At 37.5% G+C, this 25,473-nt stretch overlaps 1 protein-coding gene across 1 annotated transcript in view; it reads left to right on the top strand.

Annotated features, from left to right (window-relative positions):
- The first annotated feature begins 3,819 nt into the window (after positions 1-3,819).
- Positions 3,820-25,473, top strand: part of IQCG (IQ motif containing G) — a 56,384-nt gene continuing 34,730 nt past the window's right edge. The window contains exons 1-4 of the mRNA XM_047100110.1: positions 3,820-3,854; positions 4,907-5,174; positions 9,564-9,799; positions 13,643-13,771. Coding sequence (XP_046956066.1) covers positions 3,820-3,854; positions 4,907-5,174; positions 9,564-9,799; positions 13,643-13,771 — 668 coding nt within the window. The remainder of the gene's footprint in view (positions 3,855-4,906; positions 5,175-9,563; positions 9,800-13,642; positions 13,772-25,473) is intronic.

The raw sequence follows: 25,473 nt of genomic DNA, 5'->3' as shown, positions 1-25,473 counted from the left end.
TAAAATCAGATTCTCTCTTAAATACATCAAGATAGGGTGTAGGTACCTTATAATTCACTTCCTCCATCCAGTTTTATCTGTCCCAGAAATCTACTAAAATCCCGCTATTAACGTACTAGAAATCTAAAGGAAAATAGTCCTAGGAGGAATAACACATTAAATGTGAGTTTCATTTCTTTGTTCATTCATTCACTCTGCAAATACTTATTAGGCTAATAGTGAGTGTCCTTGCCCTGGTTCCTGCTTTCAGGACACTTAACAGTCCAGTGGGGGGAAATGACAACATTACAAAATGTGAAGAGAGCTCTGCAGGAAAATAAGAGTGCAGTGAGCACTTAAACAAGGGAATCCTGATCCAGGCTGATGAGTCAGGGAAAGTGTCACGTGCAGAAGGCATTTTTCAAACTGCATGTGATGGCCGAGTAGTAGATTGTGATTATAATACTTTTTAGGCAGGGGTGCCTGGTTGGCTCAGTCAGTAAAACACGTGACTTTTAAAATGTTTATTTTGTTTTTGAGAGAGAGAGAGAGCTCACGCACACTTGCATGAGCGGGGGAGGAGCAGAGAGAGAGACACAGAATCCAAAACAGGCTCCAGGCTCTGAGCTGTCAGCACAGAGCTTGATGCAGGGCTTGAACTCATGAACTTGTGAGATCATGACCTGAGCCAAAGTCAGACGCTTAACTGACTGAACCACCCAGGCATCCCTAGACATTGTAACTCTTTTTTGTTTTATTTTATTTTTTATTTTTTTTTAATTTACATCCAAATTAGTTAGCATATAGTGCAACAGTGATTTCAGGAGTAGATTCCTTAGTGCCCTGTACCTATTTAGCCCATCCCCCCTCCCACACCTCCTCCTGTAACCCTCTGTTTGTTCTCTGTATTTATGAGTCTCTTCTGTTTTGTCCCCCTTCCTGTTTTTATATTATTTTTGTTTCCCTTCCCTTATGTTCATCTGTTTTGTATCTTAAAGTCCTCATATCAGTGAAGTCATATGACTTTTGTCTTTCTCTGACTAATTTCACTTAGCATAATACCCTCCAGTTCCATCCACGTAGTTGCAAATGGCAAGATTTCATTCTTTTTGATTGCCAAGTAATACTCCATTGTATATATATACCACATCTTCTTTATCCATTCATCCATCAATGGACATTTGGGCTCTTTCCATACTTTGGCTATTGTTGATAGTGCTGCTATAAACATGGGGGTGCATGTGTCCCTTCTAAACAGCACACCTGTATCCCGTAGATAAATGCCTAGTAGTGCAATTACTGGGTGGTAGGGTAGTTCTATTTTTAGTTTTTTGAGGAACCTCCATACTGTTTTCCAGAGTGGCTGCACCAGCTTGCATTCCCACCAACAATGCAAAAGAGATCCTCTTTTTCCATGTCCTTGCCAACATCTGTTGTTGCCTGAGTTGTTAATGTTAGCCATTCTGACAAGTGTGAGGTGGTATCTCATTGTGGTTTTGATTTGTGTTTCCCTGATAATGAGTGATGTTGAGCATTTTTTCATGTGTCAATTGGCCATCTGGATGTCTTCTTTGGAGAAGTGTCTCTTCATGTCTTTTGCCCATCTCAAGGTTGTGAGTTCAAGCCTCATCTTGGGTATATAGATTACTTAAAAATAAGTAAATAAATAAAATACTTTTTAGGCAAAATATGACAGAATCAAAAGTATCAGAATGTATAACACATGTTAATGGTTTGTTTTTATGAAATTGTTTTATGAAACTTGTTTCATATTTGCACACATATATATATTTTATATATTTGTGTGTGTGTATATGTAATATATTAAAAAATCTATGTACATAGGTCATAGCATCAGTCAGTATTGCCCTGGATGGAAACAGTGATAGAGTTCAGAATTTAATAAAAGGTCTGCTTGCAAAAATGTTGGCAGAAGTGAAACTATAAGGGATGATGCAGCCCCCAGGGACATAGGGCAGAAATATTTACCTAAGCCCCCAAGAGAGGGCAGGGAGATGATTGCCTGACAGGTGCCATGGTCTCTGATAGAGAAACAGCCAGCCAATGGTGATCCATCAGGGAGGGAGCTAGGAAGATAAAAACACTTGATCTCACCTAAAAATTGTGTACTGCAGATTCAGGCATGGATTCCGTGAAGGAACAACATCTAAACCCAAGAGGGCAGCTGTTGCAGCATCCAGTTCATCTCAAGAATTTCAGCGATTAGTCACAACATAAATGTTCTGGTTAGAAAAAAAAAGGGGGGGAGGGGTGGGCAGTGCCAAGTAAATATCTGAACAGGAACAGAGCAGGGCCAGATCATGCAGGCCTTATGGGCCAAGTTTAGCATTCTAGCTTTTATCCTAAGGCAATGGGAAACCGTGGAAGGGTTCTAAGGAGAAACATGATCAGATTTTCAATTTTAAAAAATTGACTTTGGGGCGCCTGGGTGGCGCAGTCGGTTAAGCGTCCGACTTCAGCCAGGTCACGATCTCGCGGTCCGTGAGTTCGAGCCCCGCGTCGGGCTCTGGGCTGATGGCTCAGAGCCTGGAGCCTGTTTCCGATTCTGTGTCTCCCTCTCTCTCTGCCCCTCGCCCGTTCATGCTCTGTCTCTCTCTGTCCCAAAAATAAATAAACGTTGAAAAAAAAATTAAAAAAAAAATTGACTTTAATTTTTTAGATTTTCAGTTTTTCATTTAAAAAATATTGCTTCCAGTTTGGGGGCTGTTGGAGTTGTTCAGGCAAGAAACAACAGCCATGTCCAGCATAGTGTTGGGGGATACAGAAAAAGAAGAAAGAATCCACAGGACTTTGTGATGGCTTGGATTGGGAAATGCTGGTGTCAAGATGAACGAGGAAGCAGGAATGACTCCTAGATTTCTAGCATTGAGGAATGAAAAGCCAGAACAGCATGAACACACTGACTACTGCATTAGCATAGTCCTATCTTACTTGCATGAAGCACATTTACCTATGGCCCAAACCTAAAAGAGGAAAAATAAAGAAACAACAACAACACAAAAGAAGAGCCAAATCTCCTTAACACCATGATACTTTCTCCTAAGAATGCCCTTGTACCAGAAAATTTGGCTAGTTTGGAGTATCCTGTTTTCAGTTTACATAAAGATTCTATTTTACGTTTTCATTTTTGCATATGAGACTTCTGTTGTGTGAGACATACTTGTATCATCCTTGTAAAAAATCATATTGGAAACTTACCATTCACTATTCATTCAGCATAGAGCAAAATTCTCCATGGGATGTTCTTATTGTAAAGCTCATTTAAGCGGAAAGGATTTTGGCTTATGGAATGGTAACATCTTGATAGTAATAGTAAACTACTTTTAGGATTTTCAGGATTAATGCAGCTTTTCTAAATACAATCTCAAGTATTCTAAGTCCAGGTGCAATAAATTTTGTTGTCTGACAGATCGGAAATTAAATGATCTAATTAAACATTTCAGTAAGCAGAATAACATAAATCTATTCTACAAATATTGCCAATTAAAATCAGAATATAATAAAATATGAAAACCATGTTGTATATTAATTTACCATAAGAACAAACTCAAAGATTTCATTTATCAGTAATTTCATTTGTCAATAATTAAACTGACTACTTAGTAGTCCTGCATCCCATGATGTCAGCGGTTTTTCCATTGCTAGGACTGCTCTGATAAGCAAAAAGAGGGGATATGTCACAGCTCTCATAATTCTTTAATTTTCTCTTAATGAAAGGATGGAAATAATTTAAATGTCATTCAACACTCCCTTAAACTAATCTCAATGTTTTCTTCCCATTTTAGGTGACTGCATTTCTTGTGAGATTGTAAATGTACCATGGAAGTTAAAAGTAGCTTTAGAAGAATGGAAAAGTACGTTCAAAATTCCAGTTTGTGTGTGTGTGTGTGTGTGTGAATTATGCCTTATGCTAAATTTATCTATTGCTGTGTAACAAATTACCCCAGAGCTTAGTAACTTAAAATATAAACTTTTATTATTTCACATAGTTTCTGTGGGTCAGGAAATTTGGGAGCAGCTTAGCTGAATGGTGCTGGCTTGGGTCTGTTTTAAGGTTGAAATTGCCCAGGGCTGTAGTCATCTGAAAATTTGACTGGGGCTGCAAGATCCACTCCCACACAGCTGGGGAGTTGATGCTGGCTGTTGGTAAGAGGCCTTAGTTCCTCACCCTCACAAACTTCTCCAAAGGGCTGCTCAAGTGTCCTCATGACAAGGCAGCTGGGTTCTCACAGAGTGAAAGATATGAGACAGTAAGGGAGAAGCTGCAATGTCTTTTATCACCTAACCTTGGAACCCACAACATCCTCCTGGTTACATAGCTTAGTTAGTCCTATTAATATGAGGGACAAAGGGCATGAATACGAGAAGGTAAGACTCATATGGACCCACTTTGGAGACTGGTTACTACATTTTGGTTTTGGTTTTGTTTTTAATGTTATTTTTTTAATGTATTTTTTTAAGTAAGCTGTGTACCAATCTGGGGCGCAAACTCACACCCCAAGATCAAGAGTCACATGCTCCACAGACTGAGCCGGACAGGTGCTCCTGCCACATTCCGTTTTTCATTAATCATGAGACACTTTTGGTTAGCATCTAAAGATATTGCTAGGAAAAAAAGTTAATTTGGGTTCAAATTCAAATTGGTTAAGCACAGTCAAATAGTATGGGTTACACAGAGTTGTTAAACAGTAAGTGGCGTGCCTTTGGTTGGTCAGAATGTCACAGAGAGATATTTATTTAGCAGACCCACGTGTAAACTCCTACTTTTGTTCTGTATTTTGGTTATATTATATGACAATATGGACTTCACAGGAGCCAATCTACATGCTGCCTATGCTTTTGAGTTTGTGCAATTTTTAAACATTTGGTGGCTGACTTATTTTTTTTCTTTATTTTTTTTCTTTAGAGGCCAATTAGAAGCCTCAAATCTTCCATCAGAAGTCTGGCATTCTGAGGTGACAGTGTCAGTGACAGGCGAGCCACCTGGTGCTGTAGAAGAAGAAGAAGAAACAGCTGAAGAAACAAACATAGAAATCATCCCGGAAATCATAGAACCACTCTCCATTCTAGATGTGCTGAGGATCTCCGCAGTTCTGGAGGATACCACAGATCAGCTGTCTATTCTAAACTATATCATGCCAGTTCAGTATGAAAGAAGACAAAGTGTCAACATGGTATATACACTCACCACTATTTAATTTTTGTTTTCTTTCCTTTTTATTTTTCTATCATGTACCGTACTTATGCCATTAAATTTAACACGGGAGATAGCACCTTTATCTGAGATAAAAAGGGTTATAATAATTACCTGAGATACATACCCTGAATTGATGGGGTGAAATAACAATAGTTCAACAGACATTGCCAGTCAGAATATCCTTTTCTTCCAATATGTTGGCATTATTCAAAAAAGCCTACAGTTAAATCAGTAGACAGTGTATGTACTGAGAGTAGCCAAATTACTGAATTGCCCCACCTGTCTTGTATTTCTTGGCTGCTGAAAGCTAACTGAACAGTAGTGGGAAGAAATTCAGTTGGACCTTCTTAATGTTTCTTTATTCTAAAATGACTTTGTTGTTTTGTTGAATCTGTTGCAACCTGCCTTTGTGGATATCCAGCTACATCATTATGTCACCCATTATATTTTCAGTGGTGATAAGGACTCCTCCTTAAAGGGCTATTGAATTGTCAAAAAACTCAACTTGGTAGTGAGAACATTTTCATAAATTCTTAAGCTCTTATAAATTTTAATAACTTAGGTTGTAGTATAAAATGGAAAGAATTTATAAATACACATTTATTAAGTTCAGCAAAATTACTTTATATAATTTGTACAGAATATACAATTCTGATTCTATTATAGATGAAAATTGCTACATAAACAACAGAGTAAATTGCTTTCCATGTCTAATGGAAGAGAAGTCCATATTTATTGTGACTAGATACTAATTTCACCTTAAAATTTTTAAATAATAATAATTATTATCATTATACGTATAGTCTGGGTTTATTAAACTTTTATTGAAGTTTGAAAGTTATACAAAATTTTAATAGAATACTGGATTTGGAGGGGCATCTAGGTCGCTCAGTTGGTTAAGTGTCTGACTCTTGGTTTTGGCTCAGATCATGGTCTCATGGTCCGTGAGTTCAAGCCCCACATCGGGCTTTGCACTGATGGTGTGGAGACTGCTTGGGATTCTCTCTCTCCCTCCCTCTCTGCCCCTCCCCTGCTCATTCTCTCTCTCTTTCTCTCTCTCAAAAAACTTGGTAAAAATTACTTTAAAGAATACTGGATTTGGAGTCAGGAGCTCTTTGCAGTTTAGTTGTGTACTATCAGTTCATTTCACTTTCTTGGTCTTCATATTCCCATTTGTAAAATGTGATGGAGTTTTTGTGTGTGTATTTTTTTTCAATTTTATTTTTAAGTAATCTCCACACCCAATGTGGGACTTGAACTCATAGCCACAAGATCAAGAGTTGCATGCTCTGCTGACTGAGTTAGCCAGGTGTCCCTAAAGTATAATAGAGTTTTAACTAAATGATCCACATAGTCCCTTCTAGTGCTAACATTCTATGAATTTCAGGGTGGTTTTAAAACAACACTAACAGGCTTAGCTATGGAGAACACTGAGGGTTGATGGAGGGAGGTGGGCGGGGATGGGCTAAATGGGTAATGGGTATTAAGGAGGGCACTTTTTGTGGTGAGCACTGTGTTATATGTAAGTGATGAATCACTGAATTATACACCTGAAACCAATTTTACCATATGTTAACTGACTAGAATTTAAGTAAAAACTTGGGGAAAAAATTACATTAATGGGTATATCAGGGAATTTTGTAACAAATTAATTTTTCTTATCAATTTATGAAAGGCAAAGAGACTGAAAACCCAAGAACTAAGCCTTTCAATGCGTTTAAAATAAGAGTCTAATTCATACATTAAGCTAGGTAATAAATAGTAAAGAGTCTGAGGTTTCCTTCCTATCTATTGTCTCCTTCAGTAAGAATCAAAAATAAAAAGATATTTAGTTAGTTAACAAGATAAAGTTTTATGAGACTTGTCAATGATACTGTCAGGCTAAAAAAAGGTAATTTGCCTTCATAGAAACTCAAGAGAGAATGAAAAACCCAAATTTCTAAACAATTCAGCAGCAGTCACTACTTCAGTAAATTAAAGAACAAAATTTTTGCACTATTTTATTCTGGTTTATGTAGGGATCTTCACCCACAAAATTTTCTGACTTAACAGAGACCCTGCTTGTAATTTTATAGTAGTAGTGTATATAATAAAGCCTTATACTCTTATCTTGATTAATAGAAGCTTAACAGCTCTTTTCTCAATATAAGTTAGTTCCACAACTTTACAAAACTATGAATCTTTTAAAATATTTTTTTTGCTTCATAATACTACTTCTAGCTCATTAATTTTACAATGTCATTGCCCTGTAAGGGCATAGGATTATATTTTAAATCCTTTGTCTTATTGTTTAGCCTTTAGAACAACTTTGGGATGAAAGGTTAATTAGCATTATCCCTCTTTTATAGCCATTTTTATAGCTAAGGACATCTCCAAATAGATTTTCATTTGTAAAATCATGGAGTGGCATGATGAAAAATATACTAATGTATCAGATTCTACCAGAAGTGGGAGTTAAGTGGACCAAAATTTGGGAAGAGCTTCCCTGCAGGGATACTGTTTCTCTTACCTTTTGTCTCAAGAGTCTAATACCCTCTCTTGTACATAGTGTGTGTGTGATATAAATATTTTTTAGTAAATGAACTAAAACATTTAGCTAGTCTACTTAAATTCTCTCTTTTAAAAATTCATATTTATTTGTAGTAATCAGTAAATCAGGCTGCTTGACACAGTTGCTTCCATTTCCAGATGCCCAAGCATAAAGGTAGAGGAAAAACAGGGAAATGGAAAAACAGAGCCTCCTAGGCCTTACACTTTCCCCTTCCCTACGTAGATAAAATCTAAAATAAAAACCACCCTTAAGGTTTTCCTTACATCTAGGTAAGTTTCAGTTCAGTTGTTGAAATGCTACACTTCTATTCTTGTTGTAGCCAAATTAATTTTAATTTAAAAGAAAAAAATTAAATTTAGTTCTTATTTAAGGCAGCATTTTGTTTTGTACTTGCCTATAGATGTTTTCTTTAGATCTGAATCTTTGCTTATTGTTGATGTAAAGAAAAATACAGTTGACCCTGTGTTTATTAACCATTCATGGATAGTTTTTAACATTTCTGGGCTAGTTGAAGTTTAGCTAAGGAAGACCTAGGCTTTGTGTATCAGTGTGCAGATAAATTTTTCTTCTGTGCATAAGACAGCACAAGAATTTAAGTAATCATAACAAGTGTAGAACTCACAAAGTTCTGTGTACTGTTCTAAATGCTTTATGTATATTAATTTATTTAATCCTTTTAATAACCCTATGAGGGGAGGTACTATTATCCCTATTTTACCAATGGGAAAATGGAGGCATAGAGATATTAAATAGTTTTCTTAAGGCAATATGGTTTACTGAGAAATACAGCCAGGATTCAAATAAGGAAGTTTGGTTTCAGAGTCTTTAGGTATAATGACTATGTTGTATGGCCTCTCAATAGCTAAAGCTTTTAGCCACAGATTAAATAGGAATCATCAGTTAAAAGACATATGCTGTTCCTATGGTTGATGCCTACCCCTTAGTGTTCAATTTGGGTCTGAAAAATAAATTATTTTGGCCTTTCCCCACATGACCTTCAAAATCTATACCACACTACTAATTATACCAATTTATGCTCTTCGATATGACTTTCCTTTCATTCTTTATATTTAAAATTCATGTGTTCAATGAGCATTTTGAGTCTCCTATACCCTAGGCATTGTTCTAGACAATGAAACTATAAAGATGGCCACATTTATTATCCAGTCTAATTCCCAAAAGAATTTATTTTATTTTATTTTTTAATTATTTACTTTAGAGACAGAGAGCGCGTGCATGAGTGGTGGAGGGGCAGCAAGAGAGGGAGAGAGATAATCTCAGATTGGCTCCTTGCTGTTAGTACAGAGCCCGACGTGGGGCTCAATCTCACAAACAGTGAGATCATGACCTGAATCAAAATCAACAGTCGGATGCTTAACGGACTGAGCCACTCAGGTTCCCCTGTTTCAAAAAGAATTTGCAGGGAACCAAGATCTCTAAGAACTGTCCCTTCCTTCATAGAATTTACAATCTGATGGAGACAATTATACAATTGTATACAATTTATACAAGAATTACAATATGGTAAATGTCTGCTAATAAAGGTGTTTCACAAATAACTTTTCCTTTGATCAAAATCTTAAAGTTTACCTGGTGGTACACTGAGGAAAGACAGAAAAGGAATGTTGTCTAGGGGCAGGAAGGAACAAAATAGCGGGACATGGTTTATGTGGCTGAAGAAAAGGGTAATTTTCTTGTGTGTCAAGTACAAGTGGCAGAAGATGAGGTTGAAAAATGTAGGCAGAGGCCCTTGTATAGCATTGTTTCTTTACTCTTAAAATCTGTATTACATAAAACATTATTTCTTGTTTTTAGAAGAAAAATAAAGAAATCAATTTTGAAGGAAAGACCTTAGAAAAACTTTCAGATGACCCAAAAACTTCAAAAATAACCAGTCCATTCTTACCTAAAGAAGAAACCAAGTTGCCAGAAATCAGACAAGGAAGCCAGTTGGCCAACGGATTTAACAAAACGCAAGATCTTGTCTTCAAAAAACCTATAAGACAGACCATAATGTCTACAGAGACACTGAAGAAAATTCAGGTAGATAGGTAAGGAAGGAGAGCATATTTGGAATGTAGTAGTATATTTATTATGGATGAAAAATGGGTGCAAGGGTGGTCGACTGCTGTCTTCTCTTATGGATTGGTCATTATATGGAAAGCTACTGCTGATAATAGGATCAGCTAAAGACTGCCTAGAGGAAGTGTGGTACAATTGGAAGTATGGTGGCTATATGATCATGGGCAAGTTGTTGAGCCTTTGTTTCCAGTTATTTATTCATTTATTCATTTATTTGTTATTTTTTATTTGTAGAGAAAGAGAGCGGGAGTGGGGGAGAGGGACAGAGGGAGAGAGAGAATCTTAAGCAGTCTCTCCACTCTGAGCGGAGCCCAACTCAGGGCTCAGTCTCATAACTGTGATATCATAACCTGAGCTGAAATCAAGAGTGGGACACTTAGCCAAGTGGGGCACTCAGGTGCCCTGAGAATTTCTGAAAGGCAGTCTCAGTTTCCATTGTCTCAGTATTCAGTTTTTTGTTGTCAGCTGGCTTGCTGACAAAGAAACCTGTTAAGTTTAATAGAGGATGTAATATGGGGTGCTTGGGTGGCTTAGTCTGTTGAGCGTCCGACTTTGGCTCAGGTCATGATCTCATGGTTCGTGAGTTCGAGCCTCGTGTTGGGCTCTGTGCTGACAGCTCAGAGCCTGGAGCCTGCTTTGGATTCTGGGTTTCCCTCTCTCTGCCCCTCCCCTGCTTGTGCTCTGTCTCTCTCTCTCTCAAAAATAAACATTTAAAAAATTTTAAAAATAAAATAAAAAATAAAAGAGGATGTAATATGATGGTAAGGACTGTTGGTAAATGAATGCTTAGAACAATTACCCAGGGCCACCAGCCAAATGCAGCCTGTGGTCTGTTTTTGAAAATAAATTTTATTGGAATACAGCATTGCTCATTTGGTTACATATTGTCTCTTGCTGCTTTCATGCTACAACAACAGAGTTGAGGAGTTGCAACAGAGAATTTATGGCCTGCAAAGCCAAAACATTTACCATTTGTCCCTTTATAGGAAAAATTTTCCAATCCCTGCATCAGAGGGGTAATGTTTCTTGTTAAAATCAATCTGGCTCAGATTTGCATGCATGACAGAAAGGTATCCAGCTTATAAACACCCAATCTAGCTAATGTCCTTTTCTGTCTCCATGTGATGGCTAATATCTTTTCAATTGTTTTTTTTTACTTTGGTATACTTAACTTTTCTCTTAATATAGGTTTTGAATCTTTTTCTTTGAACTGTTGTTAATAGATTATTATGTAAAATAGTGTAATTCTTGCCGACTCTATATCAAAACATTAAAAAGCAGTTTTTAAAATTCTCTACCCACCAGAATATTATAGAAACCAATGGACTAGGAGTCAGGAAGTATGAATTATATGGTTATACATCTTTCTCAAATTAGTTATGTGATTAGGCAGGTCGTTTAAACTTCCTGAGCCTGGGTTTACTCATCTCTAAAATGTGAGGGTTTTATTAGCTCTTTAAAAAAAAAATTTTTTTTAATGTTTTATTTATTTTTGAGAGAGAGCGAGAGAGACAGAGCATGAGTGGAGGAAGGGCAGAGAGAGAGGGAGACACAGAATCCGAAGCAGGCTCTAGGCTCTGAGATGTCAGCACAAAGCCCGAAGCAGGGCTTGAACCCACAAACTGTGAGATCATGACCTGAGCTTTTAACTGACTGAGCCACCCAGGCGCCCCTCTTTTTAAAAATTCTTAAAAGGTTTAACTTTTGCAAAATTATGAAATATTTTTTATTATTAAAAAAATTTTTTTAATGTTTATTTATTTTTGAGAGAGAGAGCACAAGCAGGGGAGAGGCAGAAAGAAAGGGGGACACAGAATCCGAAGCAGGCACCAAGCTCTGAGCTGTCAGCACAGAGCCCAATGCAGGGCTGGAACTCATAAACCATGAGATCATGACCTGAGCCAGAGTCAGACACTCAACCCACTGAGCCACGTAGGTGCCCCTCAAATATTTTTTAAATGCAGAAAAATATAATTTTTCAGGGGAGAGAGAGAGGGAAAGAGCAAGCAGGGAAGGGGCAGAGAGTCGGGGACAAAGGATCCAAAGTGAGCTCTGTGCTGACAGGCTGACAGCAGTGAGCTGGACTTAGAGCTGGAATTCACAAACTGTGAGATCATGACCTTAGCCAAAGTTGGATGTTCAACCCACTGAGCCACCCGAGCACCCCAAAATGCAGAAAAATATAAATAATGAAATAATGAATACTTAAATGTGTGTAAGCACCAAATCTTAACATTTTACCATAATTGCTTTAGAGGTTTTTTTTTTAATGAATTCATTTTATTTTATTTTACAGGTTTATTTTTGAGAGGGAGTGTGAGAGAGAGAGAGAGAGAGAGCAAGCATGCACAAGAGGGGTAGAGAGAGAGGGGGACAGAAGATTGAAAGCAGGCTCTGGGCAGACAGCAAGCCCAATGTGAGGGTTGAACTCACGTACTGCAGGATCTTGACCTTAGCTGAAGATGAGCGTTCAACGGACCAAGCCACCCAGGCACCCCTGTTTTGTTTTGTTTTTTTTATTTTTTTAGTACTGCAGGATCTTGACCTTAGCTGAAGATGAGCGTTCAACGGACCAAGCCACCCAGGCACCCCTGTTTTGTTTTGTTTTTTTTATTTTTTTTTTTTAATTTTTTTTTCAACGTTTATTTATTTTTGGGACAGAGAGAGACAGAGCATGAACGGGGGAGGGGCAGAGAGAGAGGGAGACACAGAATCGGAAACAGGCTCCAGGCTCTGAGCCATCAGCCCAGAGCCTGACGCAGGGCTCGAACTCACGGACCGCGAGATCGTGACCTGGCTGAAGTCGGTCGCTTAACCGACTGCGCCACCCAGGCGCCCCTGTTTTGTTTTGTTTTTAAATGAAATACTACAGATACAATTGAAGCCTCAGATGCTAGTCCCCCTCACTCTTCCCCCAAAGATGAACTCTATTCTGAATATGGTATTTATTATTCTCTTACATGTTGTGATACTTTTATTAGGTATGTATGTGTTTTATTTAAACAGTACATACAGTTTTACATGTTTTTTAAAAATTTTTTTGGGGGGGGGTGGGTAGGAGCAGGGAGAGGAGGACAGAGGATCCTAAGCGGGCTCCATGTTGTCAGCTCAGGCCCCACATGAACTTGTGAACAGAGATCATGACCCGAGCTGAAGTTGAATGCTTAACAGACTGAACCACCCAGGCGCCCCTAGTTTTACATGTTTTTAAATATTGTGTACATAATATTATACTGTACATTCAATGTTTGTTAGTACTTGGTATGTAAACTTTGTCAGGTTAAGGAAGATCTATTTTATTTCTAGTTTGCGAAGTTTTTGTTGTTTATTTTTAAACCAATGAGTATTGAGTTTTGCCAAATGCCTTTTCTGACATCTGTTGTGATGGTCTTATGGTTTTTCCTCCTTTTGCCTTTGTTAATGTGATGAATTCTATTAATAGACTTTCTTTTTTTTTTTAATTTATTTTTGAGAGAAAGCGTGGGTGGGTGAGGGGCAGAGGGAGAGGGAGAGAGAGAGAGTCCTAAGCAGGCTCCACATTGTTAGCCTGGAGCCCGACACAGAGCTCAACGTGGGGTTTGAACCCACGAACTATGAGATCATGACCTTAGCCGAAGTTGGATGCTTGACTGACTAAGCCACCCAGTCGCCCCTCTATTAATAGACTTCCTAATGTTAAATTATTCTTGCATTCCAGGAGTAATTCCAACTTAGTTCTGATTTTCATTCCAGGTCTTAACTTGTGTGACTTCTGTAGCCCTTTGTAAATGTAAGGAAATTTATTAACTCATCTTTCTTGTTTCTCCTTACAGGCAGTTTTTCAGTGACATAATTACAAAGACCATGCAGGAGCTGCAGGAGTCAGGCACTTTCACCAGTCTCTTGGAAGCTTTGGGCAAAGAGAGGGAAAACAGAAAGCATTTCTATGATATCATTGCCAGGTCCAAGTAATATTAAGTTTATTTGCTGTACTGTATTTTAAAGTGCTATAAAATTTTTACCAGAAGTCCTTGATTTTTAAAGCAAATCAAGTCTGTGCCTTCCAGGGAAGATAAATAGAACTCAGAAATTAAGGTTCTAATCTTGGGACAATAATTGAGATTTCTGGGTTTTGGTTATGTGTATCTACAATATGTCAAGAATATTCTTCCTATTACACAATCTTTTTTTATTTTAATTCAAGTTAGTTTCACCCATCCCCCCCACCTCCCCTCTGGTAACCATAAGTTTGTTCTCTATAGTTAAGAATCTGCCTCTTGGTTTGTCTCTTTCTCCCTCTTTTTTTTTTCCTTTGCTTGTTTGTTTTGTTTCTTAAATGCCATGAGTGAAATCATATAATATTTGTCTTTCTCTGACTTATTTTGTTTAGCATTATACTCTCTAGCTCCAATGGCAAGATTTTATTATTTTTATGGCCGAATAATATTCCCTTGTATATATGCCACATATTTATTCATTTATATATCAATGGACACATGGGCTACTTTCATATCTTGGCTATTGTAAATAATGCTGCTATAAACATAGGGGCGCATGTATCCCTTCTGAATTAGAGTTTTTGTGTTCTTTGGGTAAATATCCAGTAGTGCTATTACTGGATCATAATATAGTTCTATTTTTAACTTTTTGAGAAACCTCCATAGGGTTTTCCACAGTGGCTGCATCAGTTCACATTCCCACCAACAGTGCAAGAGGTTAATTTTCTCCACATCCTTGGCCAACACCTGTTGTTTCTTGTGTTGTTGATTTCAGCCATTCTTACAGGTATGAAGTGATATCTCATTGTATTTTTGATTTGCATTTCCCTGATGTTAAATGTTAATGAACATCTTTTCATGTGTCTATTGGCCATCTGGAAGTCTTCTTTGGAAAATGTTTGTTCGTGTCTTCTGCCCGTTTTTTCACTGGATTATTTGTTTTTTGGGTGATGAGTTTTATAAACTTTTTGTATGTTTTGGGTACCAACCCTTTATTGGATATGTCATTTGGAAATATCTTTTCCCATTCTGTAGGTTGCCTCTTGGTTTTGTTGACTGATTGATTTGCTTTTGTTTCCTTTGCCTTGGACCTATCTATAAAAAGTTGCTATAGGGGCACCTGGGTGGCGCAGTCGGTTGAGCGTCCGACTTCAGCCAGGTCACGATCTCGCGGTCCGTGAGTTCGAGCCCCGCGTCGGGCTCTGGGCTGATGGCTCAGAGCCTGGAGCCTGTTTCCGGTTCTGTGTCTCCCTCTCTCTCTGCCCCTCCCCCATTCGTGCTCTGTCTCTCTCTGTCCCAAAAATAAATAAATGTTGAAAAAAAAAAATTAAAAAAAAAAAAAGTTGCTATAGCCAATGTCAGAGAAGTTACTGCCTGTGCTTTCTGTGCTCTCTTCTAGGATTTTTCTCGTTTCCAGTCTCACGTTTTGGTGTTTAATCCATTTTGAATTTGTTTTTGTACATAGTGTAAAAAAGTGAGCCAGTTTCTTTCTCTTGCATGTTTTTGTCCAGTTTTCCCAAGGCCATTTGTTGAAGAGACTGTCTTTTTTCCATTGGGTATTCTTTTCCACTTTGTCAAAGATTGACTGACCATATAATTGTGGGTTTATTTCTGTTTTTATTCTGTATCTAGTTTTGTTCCATTACCATGCTGTTTTGATTACTACAGCTTTGTAATATAACTTCAAGTCCAGAATTGTGATGCCTGCAGCTTTTCTTTTCTTTTTCAAGATTGCTTTGGCTATTTGGAGTCTTTTGATTCCATAAAAATGTTAGGATTGCTTGTTCTGGTTCTGTGAAAAATGCTGTTGGAATTCTGACAAGGATTGCATTAAATATGTAGATTGCTTTGGGTAATATAGACATTTTCACAATATTTGTTCTTCCAATCCATGAGTATGGAATGTCTTCATTTCTTGGTGTTGTCTTCAATTTCTTTCATCAGTGTTTTATAGTTTTCAGAGTACAGATCTTTCACCTCTTTGGTTAGGTTTATTCCTAGGCATCTCATATTTTAGGTTCAATTGTAAATGGGATTGTTTTATTAATTTCTGTTCCTGTTGTTTCATTACTGGCATATAGAAATGCAACAGATTTCTGTACATTGAGTTTGTATCCTGCCACTTTACTAAATTCCTTTATCAGTTTTAGCAGTTTTTTGGTGTAGTCTTTTGGTTTTTCTGTATAGTATTATGTCATCTGCAAAGAGTGAAAGTTTTACTTCTTCCTTACTGATTTGGATGTCTTTACAGTAATTTTTCTTAAGACTGAATTCACTGCAAATTCCTGAACAATAGCAGGTAATCATGAAAAGCATGCCAAGGGAAGTTTTCTTTTTCAGGGCCTTTGAACTAATTCCAAAGAGTTTCATACCTTAAGAAATTGAACACAAACAGATGATTTGGGGACCAAGATAAAATTCTTATATGAAGGCTGAGTACTCAGAATGAGAGTGTTTATCTTGTTTGTATAGGTGGAATTGTTTTCCTTGAGTTATTTTCTCTTCCTTTGTACCTTAGTATTGGTAATAAATTCTGTACTAGGGATTTTTTTTGAGAGAGAGAGAGAGAGAGAGAGAGAGAGAGAATATACATGCAAGCAGGGGAGAGGGAGAGAGAGGGAGAGAGAATCCCAAGCAGGCTCCACAGGGCTTCATCTCATGATCTGAGCTGAAATCAAGAGTGGGACACTTAACCTACTGAGCCATCCAGACGTCCCTGTACTAGGGATATTTTGACAGTTAGATTAATTAACACGTACAGACTTAGGATAGTTCCTGGAACATAGTAAGTGCCTAATAATAATAACAGCTACTATTATGGACTTAACATTGTAAGTACATTGCTGGTGGGAGAATTAATTGGTATAATTTGTAAAAATGATTTATTTATGAAAAATACATATACCTAATTTCAATTTTATAATATTCACTATTATTTATGTACTATTCCATAATTTATTTAACCATTCCTTGAATTTAACATTTAGGTTGTTTCCAAATTTTTGTTTTAGCAAATGATGTGTTAGTGTGTTTCTTTGTCTGATCTATTATTATTCCATGAAGTTTAGTCACTAAACTTCAAAGATATAGAATTACAGAATCAAAGATATAGTCTATAGTTTAATGGATGATATTATAAATCTATTTAAAGTATTGTTTACAGAGTTATAACATGGGGGAAATGTTTATATCACAATTTTTTTTTTTTGAGAAAGAAAGAGAGAATGCAAGTGGGGGAGGAGCAGAGGGAGAGGGAGAGAGAATCCCAAACAGGCTCCACACCAGCGTGGAGCCCAGCACGGAGCTCAATCTCACGACCATGAGATTATGACCTGAGCTGAAATGAAGAGTTGGACACTTAACCGACTGAGCCACCCAGGTACCTCTATGTCACAATTTTAAATAGAAAACGAAAGACTGGAAATAATATAGTATTATCACATCTCTATAATAAAACTGGAAAAAAAATGCGTAGAAAATGATAACTGGAGGGGTACCTGGGTGGCTCAGTCTGTTAGGTGTTTGACTTTGGTTTGTGAGTTCGAGCCCGGCAATTGGGCTCTCTTCTGTCAGCACAAAGCCTGCTTTAGATCCTCTGCCCCTGTCTCACTCCCCGTCCCTGCCTATTCTCTCTCTCTCTCAAAATAAACTTAAAAAAAAAAAAGAAAGAAAATGAGAACTGGAGGCTCCTGGTTCAGTCAGTATATGTATATACATTCAAATTATTTGTTGTAGCATAATGGTAAAAATCTACAAATAGCGTAAGTGTTCTTTAGTAAAGGAGTTCTTGAATGATTGTTAATGTTAGGAAATAAGAAACATGCAGCTATTAAAAAGAATAAATTAGAGCTCTATGATTGATCTAGAGGAATGTTCTTCATATATAGATAAGTGAAAAAATTATAGTATTATGTGTGTCACATGACTCATTAAAAAAACTCATCCATATATGTAAGAGCACAAGGAAAGATGCGGAAGGATATATATCAAAAGACTTAACATTGATTACTTCATAAGAGTGAATCGGAGGGAGAAGGGAGATAGCAGATTATCCATCTTTTCCTGTAAGCGCCTATTCAGTTTTGAAATATTACAGTGTTGCACTTATTAATAATTTTTTAAAAAGCTAATCAAGTAAGAAAAATAAAGGGGCGCCTGGATGGCTCACTTGGTTAAGTGTCCGACTTCTGCTTGGGTCATGATCTCGTGGTTCTGAGTTGGAGCCCCGCATCAGGCTCTGTGCTGACAGCTCAGAGCCTGGAACCTGCTTTGGATTCTGTGTCTCCCTCTCTGTTTTTCCCCTGCTCCCACTCTGTCTCTCTCTGTCTCTCTCTCAAAGATTAAAAAAAATTTTTTTTAATTTAAAAAAAAGCAGTAAGAAACAAACACAAAAAACAAAACAAAACAAAAAACCAGTAAGAAAAATAAAAAAGAAATATGTACCACTATTTGGGAAGGAGTAAATTATCTCAATGTAGACAGTTTACCAGTGATTGATTTTACATATGTGATTATATATAATAATTTCTTCTTTTAATTTTTCTTCCAATTAGATAGGCATCATTTTGGATTTACTTAAATTGGAAAATTATATATAGATTTGGGCAAATCAGTTACATATTGTTTAGTATTTTAACTACTGTGTGATTGGCACTTTTATCATCACATTTAGTGATGGATATAAGACAGACAAGATTTTCTATTTAGTTCCTTGAATAAGAGCTTTATTGAGATAAAATTTATATGCTGTTAAAGAAATTATTCAGACACATGTCAAAATGGTAATGAAGACTTTATTCAGGATTATTGTAATAGGGAGAGAGATTAGGCTCAACTCTGAAGAGGGGGTCAGTGGATAAAAAATTACTAAGAGACATAAAGGGTAGAGGATTCTTGCTAAACTAATTTAACAGGATTCTTACTGAAAGCAGGCTAAAGGTTTAGATATCAAGGGTGGGGGATGAGGAATTTGATCAGAATCCAGGGAGATCAGATCAGGGTGGGGATTCTCTCTAAACTGATTTAGAAGTCTTGCTCAATTAGGCTATGCAGGCTGAAGTTAAGGACAGTGGCTAAGGACAAGCTCTGGTAGAGAAGGCTCAGAGGAACCTGCTTAGTTTGGTCAAGGAGAGAGTCTTTGTCAATACCAAACATTTATCTTTTCAACATGTACAATTTGGTGGTGGTTTTTGGTATATTCACAGTTGTGCAACCATCACCACTATCTAATTCCAGAACATTCTCATCATTCCAAAAAAGAAAGACTGTACTCATTAGTACTCACTCTCCATCCCTTTCTGCTCAGCTCCTCTGTTTAGTTTTAAGTGAAGCTTCTCTTGTTGGTAATTATCTTCACTATACAACAAAATATTATAAAATAATAAGAAAAATACCAGAATATAAGTGGAAAAATGGGTAAAAGATAAGTGTAATGAATGAGCCTTGGGGAAAGCCCCACATAGGGCCTGGCATGAAATAATTTTTCCTTCTTCTAGGAGCAGGTGTGAAAGACATGCTTAAAGTATGCATTCTACCTGTGAGATGTGTGCATATCTGCCCCTGAGTAAGAATGAATAATATGTAAAAATCCTCTGCTTAAGCTCCCTTTGGTTAGAAATCATTCTCACTTAAAAAAAATTTTTTTGTTATCTCTATACCCAACATGGGGCTCGAACTCACAACCTCAAGATCAGAGTTACATGCTTTTCTGACTGAGCCAGCCCAACACACCATTACGTATTTTTTAATATGTATCCTACTTCATTATTATTCAGGGGAGAGAGACCACTTTGTTTTTCAAAGCAAAAGAAAGGAGAGAATTTGCCAGGTTTTAGGGTCTTTTAAGATTTTGGTCAGAAGGTCCAAGATTTAAGAGTTACCAATTTCATCATGGTCACTCAGCCTCTATTCTAGAAAGGCAAACAAAAGGAGCCAGAGTAGCCCCTCTGCTTGCTGAAGTGGTAACCTGGGTGCTGTTTATTGGAACTCAGCTGTAGAATGGAGATCACTAATATTGTGCAAGCCACACCAGCACTATTCCCATTTGTGACAGAAAGGTATACATAACTTGGATCCTATGTGAGTATTGTTTGGGCATTGCTTTTTTTTTTTTTTTCAGTAGACTTCAGTTTTAAGTTCATAGAAAAACTAAGCAGAAAGTAGAGTTCCTAGGGTACCTGGCTGGCTCAGTAGGTGGGGCATGCAACTCTTGATCTTGGGGTTGTGGGTTTGAGCCCCATGTTGGGTATAGAGATTGCTTACAAATAAAATCTTAAAAAAAAAAAAAGAGTTCCTATATACCTCTTATTATTAACGTCTTATATTAATGCAGTACATTTGTTATCATCAATGAGCCAGTATTGATACATTATTATTAACTGAAGTCCATAGTTTACATTAGGGTTCACTCTTCAAAAAAAACCATTTTATTTTATTATTGTTTTTTCAGTTTTTTATTTATTTTGAGAGACATAGAACAATCAAGCAGGAGAGGGACTCTGCCCCTAGAGAGGGCCTGCCTCTAGAGAAGGAGAGAGAGAATCCCAAGCAGGCTCTGTGGGGCTCAAACTCACAAACCGTGAGATCATGACCTGAGCCAAAACCAAGCCTAACCGACTGAGCCATCCAGGCACCCCTAGGGTTCACTTTTTTGTTATATATTCTGTGGGTTTTGACAAATGTGTGCTGACATACATCCAGTGTTACAGTTTTATATAGAATAGTTTCACTGCTCCAAAAATCCTTTGTGTTCTACCTATTAATCCTTCTTACCCTCTCCCTGAGCCCCTGGCAACCACTGATTTTTCTACTGTCTTCATAGTTTTGCCTTCTTCAGAATGTCATGTAGTTGAAATCATACAGCACATAGCCTTTTCAGATTGGCTTCTTCCACTTAGTATTATGCATTTAGGATTCTTCCATGTCTTGTCATGCTTGACAGGTCATTTTCCTTTGTTAGCATGAAGTAATATATATATACTTTTAAATTTTATTATTTTTTTATTTTTTTAGCTTGAACAACTTTCTTTTTTAATTTTATTTATTTATTTTTAATATATGAAATTTATTGTCAAATTGGTTTCCATACAACACCCAGTGCTCATCCCAAAAGATGCCCTCTTCAGTACCCATCACCCACCCTCCCCTCCCTCCCACCCCCCATCAGTCCTCAGTTTATTCTCAGTTTTTAACAGTCTCTTATGCTTTGGCTGTCTCCCACTCTAACCTCTCCTTTTTTTTTTTCCTTCCCCTCCCCCCATGGGTTCCTGTTAAGTTTCTCAGGATCCACATAAGAGTGAAACCATATGGTATCTGTCTTTCTCTGTATGGCTTATTTCACTTAGCATCACACTCTCCAGTTCCATCCACGTTGCTACAAAGGGCCATATGTCATTCTTTCTCATTGCCACGTAGTACTCCATTCTGTATATAAACTACAATTTTTTTTATCCATCATCAGTTGATGGACATTTAGGCTCTTTCCATAATTTGGCTATTGTTGAGAGTGCTGCTATAAACATTGGGGTACAGGTGCCCCTATGCATCAGTACTCCTGTATCCCTTGGGTAAATTCCTAGCAGTGCTACTGCTGGGTCATAGGGTAGGCCTATTTTTAATTTTTTGAGGAACCTCCACACTGTTTCCCAGAGTGGCTGCACCAGTTTGCATTCCCACCAACAGTGCAAGAGGGTTCCCGTTTCTCCACATCCTCTCCAGCATCTAGAGTCTCCTGATTTGTTCATTTTGGCCACTCTGACTGGCGTGAGGTGATATCTGAGTGTGGTTTTCATTTGTATTTCCCTGAGGAGGAGCGACGTTGAGCATCTTTTCATGTGCCTGTTGGCCATCTGGATGTCTTCTTTAGAGAAGTGTCTATTCATGTTTTCTGCCCATTTCTTCACTGGATTATTTGTTTTTTGGGTGTGGAGTTTGATGAGCTCTTTATAGATTTTGGATACTAGCCCTTTGTCCGATATGTCATTTGCAAGTATCTTTTCCCATTCCATTGGTTGCCTTTTAGTTTTGTTGATTGTTTCCTGTGCTGTGCAGAAGCTTTTTATCTTCATGAGGTCCCAATAGTTCATTTTTGCTTTTAATTCCCTTGCCTTTGGGGATGTGTCAAGTAAGAAATTGCTGCGGCTGAGGTCAGAGAGGTCTTTTCCTGCTTTCTCCTCTAGGGTTTTGATGGTTTCCTGTCTCACATTCAGGTCCTATATCCATTTTGCGTTTGTTTTTGTGAATGGTGTAAGAAAGTGGTCTAGTTTCAACCTTCTGCATGTTGCTGTCCAGTTCTCCCAGCACCATTTGTTAAAGAGCCTGTCTTTTTTCCATTGGATATTCCTTCCTGCTTTGTCAAAGATGAGTTGGCCATACTTTCGTGGGTCTAGTTCTGGGGTTTCTATTCTATTCCACTGGTCTATGTGTCTGTTTTTGTGCCAATACCATGCTGTCTTGATGATTACAGCTTTGTACTAGAGGCTAAAGTCTGGGATTGTGATGTCTCCTGCTTTGGTCTTCTTCAAAATTACTTTGGCCATTCGGGGCCTTTTGTGGTTCCATATGAATTTTAGGATTGCTTGTTCTAGTTTCGAGAAGAATGCTGGTGCAATTTTGATTGGGATTGCATTGAATGTGTAGATAGCTTTGGGTAGTATTGACATTTTGACAATACTTATTCTTCCAACCCATGAGCACGGAATGTTTTTCCATTTCTTTATATCTTCTTCAATTTCCTTCATAAGCTTTCTATAGTTTTCAGCATACAGATCTTTTACATCTTTGGTTAGATTTATTCCTAGGTATTTTATGCTTCTTGGTGCAACTGTGAATGGGATCAGTTTCTTTATTTGTCTTTCTGTTGCTTCATTATTAGTGTATAAGAATGCAACTGATTTCTGTACATTGATTTTGTATCCTGCGACTTTGCTGAATTCATGTATCAGTTCTAGCAGACTTTTGGTGGAGTCTATCGGATTTTCCATGTATAATATCATGTCATCTGCAAAAAGTGAAAGCTTGACTTCATCTTTGACGATTTTGATGCCTTTGATTTCCTTTTGTTGTCTGATTGCTGATGCTAACACTTCCAACACTGTGTTAAACAACAGCGGTGAGAGTGGACATCCCTGTCATGTTCCTGATCTCAGGGGGAAAGCTCTCAGTTCTTCCCCACTGAGGATGATATTAGCTGTGGGCTTTTCATAAATGGCTTCTATGATGTTTAAGTATGTTCCTTCTATCCCAACTTTCTCGAGGGTTTTTATTAAGAAAGGATGCTGAATTTTGTCAAATGCTTTTTCTGCATCGATTGACAGCATCATATGGTTCTTATCTTTTCTTTTATTAATGTGATGTATCACGTTGATTGATTTGCGAATGTTGAACCAGCCCTGCATCCCAGGAATGAATCCCACTTGATCATGGTGAATAATTCTTTTTATAAGCTGTTGAAGTTGATTTGCTAGTATCTTATTGAGAATTTTTGCATCCATATTCATCAGGGATATTGGCCTGTAGTTCTCTTTTTTTACTGGGTCTCTGTCTGGTTTAGGAATCAAAGTAATACTGGCTTCATAGAATGAGTCTGGAAGTTTTCCTTCCCTTTCTATTTTTGGAATAGCTTGAGAAGGATAGGTATTATCTCTGCTTTAAACGTCTGGTAGAACTCCCCTGGGAAGCCATCTGGTCCTGGACTCTTATTTGTGGGAGATTTTTGATAACTGATTCAACTTCTTCGCTGGTTATGGGTCTGTTCAAGCTTTCTATTTCCTCCTGATTGAGTTTTGGAAGTGTGTGGGTGTTTAGGAATTTGTCCATTTCTTCCAGGTTGTCCAGTTTGTTGGCATATAGTTTTTCATAGTATTCCCTGATAATTGCTTGTATCTCTGAGGGATTGGTTGTAATCATTCCATTTTCATTCATGATTTTATCTATTTGGGTCATCTCCCTTTTCTTTTTGAGAAGCCTGGCTAGAGGTTTATCAATTTTCTTTATTTTTTCAAAAAACCAACTCTTGGTTTCATTGATCTGCTCTGCAGTTTTTTTAGATTCTATATTGTTTATTTCTGCTCTAATATTTATTATTTCTCTTCTTCTGCTGGGTTTAGGGTGTCTTTGCTGTTCTGCTTTTATTTCCTTTAGGTGTTCTGTTAGATTTTGTATTTGGGATTTTTCTTGTTTCTTGAGATAGGCCTGGATTGCAGTGTATTTTCCTCCCAGGACTGCCTTCGCTGCATCCCAAAGCGTTTGCATTGTTGTATTTTCATTTTCGTTTGTTTCCATATATTTTTTAATTTCTTTTCTAATTGCCTGGTTGACCCATTCATTCTTTAGTAGGATGTTCTTTAAAAACCTCCATGTTTTTGGAGGTTTTCCAGACTTTTTCCTGTGGTTGATTTCAAGCTTCATAGCATTGTGGTCCAAAAGTATGCATGGTATGATCTCAATTCTTGTATACTTATGAAGGGCTGTTTTGTGACCCAGTATGTGATCTATCTTGGAGAATGTTCCATGTGCACTCGAGAAGAAAGTATATTCTGTTGCTTTGGGATGCAGAGTTCTAAATATATCTGTCAAGTGCATCTGATCCAATGTATCATTCAGGGCCCTTGTTTCTTTATTGACCGTGTGTCTAGATGATCTATCCATTGTTGTAAGTGGGGTGTTAAAGTCCCCTGCAATTACCACATTCTTATCAATAAGGTTGCTTATGTTTGTGAGTAATTGTTTTATATATTTGGGGGCTCCCGTATTCGGCGCATAGACATTTATAATTGTTAGCTCTTCCTGATGGATAGACCCTGTAATTATTATATAATGCCCTTCTTCATCTCTTGTTACAGCCTTAATTTAAAGTCTAGTTTGTCTGATATAAGTATGGCTACTCCAGCTCTCTTTTGACTTCCAATAGCATGAAAGATAGTTCTCCATCCCCTCACTTTCAATCTGAAGGTGTCCTCAGGTCTAAAATGAATCTCTTGTAGACAGCAAATAGATGGGTCTTGTTTTTTTATCCATTCTGATACCCTATGTCTTTTGGTTGGCACATTTAGTCCATTTACATTTAGTGTGATGTCTGTATGTTTCATGCTTGTAGCGATGTCTCTGGTACTTTGTCTCACAGGGTTCCCCTTAGGATCTCTTGTAGGGCTGGTTTAGTGGTGATGAATTCCTTCAATTTTTGTTTGTTTCGGAAGACCTTTATCTCTCCTTCTATTCTAAATGACAGATTTGCTGGATAAAGGATTCTCGGCTGCATATTTTTTTCTGTTGATCACATTGAAGATTTCCTGCCATTCCTTTCTGGCCTGCCAAGTTTCAGTAGAGAGATCCGTCATGAGTCTTATCGGTTTCCCTTTATATGTTAGAGCACGTTTATCCCTAGCTGCTTTCAGAATTTTCTCTTTATCCTTGTATTTTGCCAGTTTCACTATGATATGTCGTGCAGAAGATCGATTCAAGTTACGTCTGAAGGGAGTTCTCTGTGCCTCTTGAATTTCAATGCCTTTTTCCTTCCCCAGATCAGGGAAGTTCTCAGCTATTGTTTCTTCAAGTACACCTCCAGCACCTTTCCCTCTCTCTTCCTCCTCTGGAATACCAATTATGCGTAGATTATTTCTCTTTAGTGTATCACTTAGTTCTCTAATTTTCCCCTCATACTCCTGGAT

The sequence above is a fragment of the Lynx rufus genome, unplaced genomic scaffold (genome assembly GCF_022079265.1).
Source record: "Lynx rufus isolate CCGP_SWC_20201006 ecotype Redwood Valley unplaced genomic scaffold, mLynRuf1.p SCAF_5, whole genome shotgun sequence".
Lineage (NCBI taxonomy): Eukaryota > Metazoa > Chordata > Mammalia > Carnivora > Felidae > Lynx > Lynx rufus.
The sequence above is the reverse complement of the archived record's forward strand: the minus strand, read 5'-3'. Positions and strand labels throughout refer to the sequence as shown.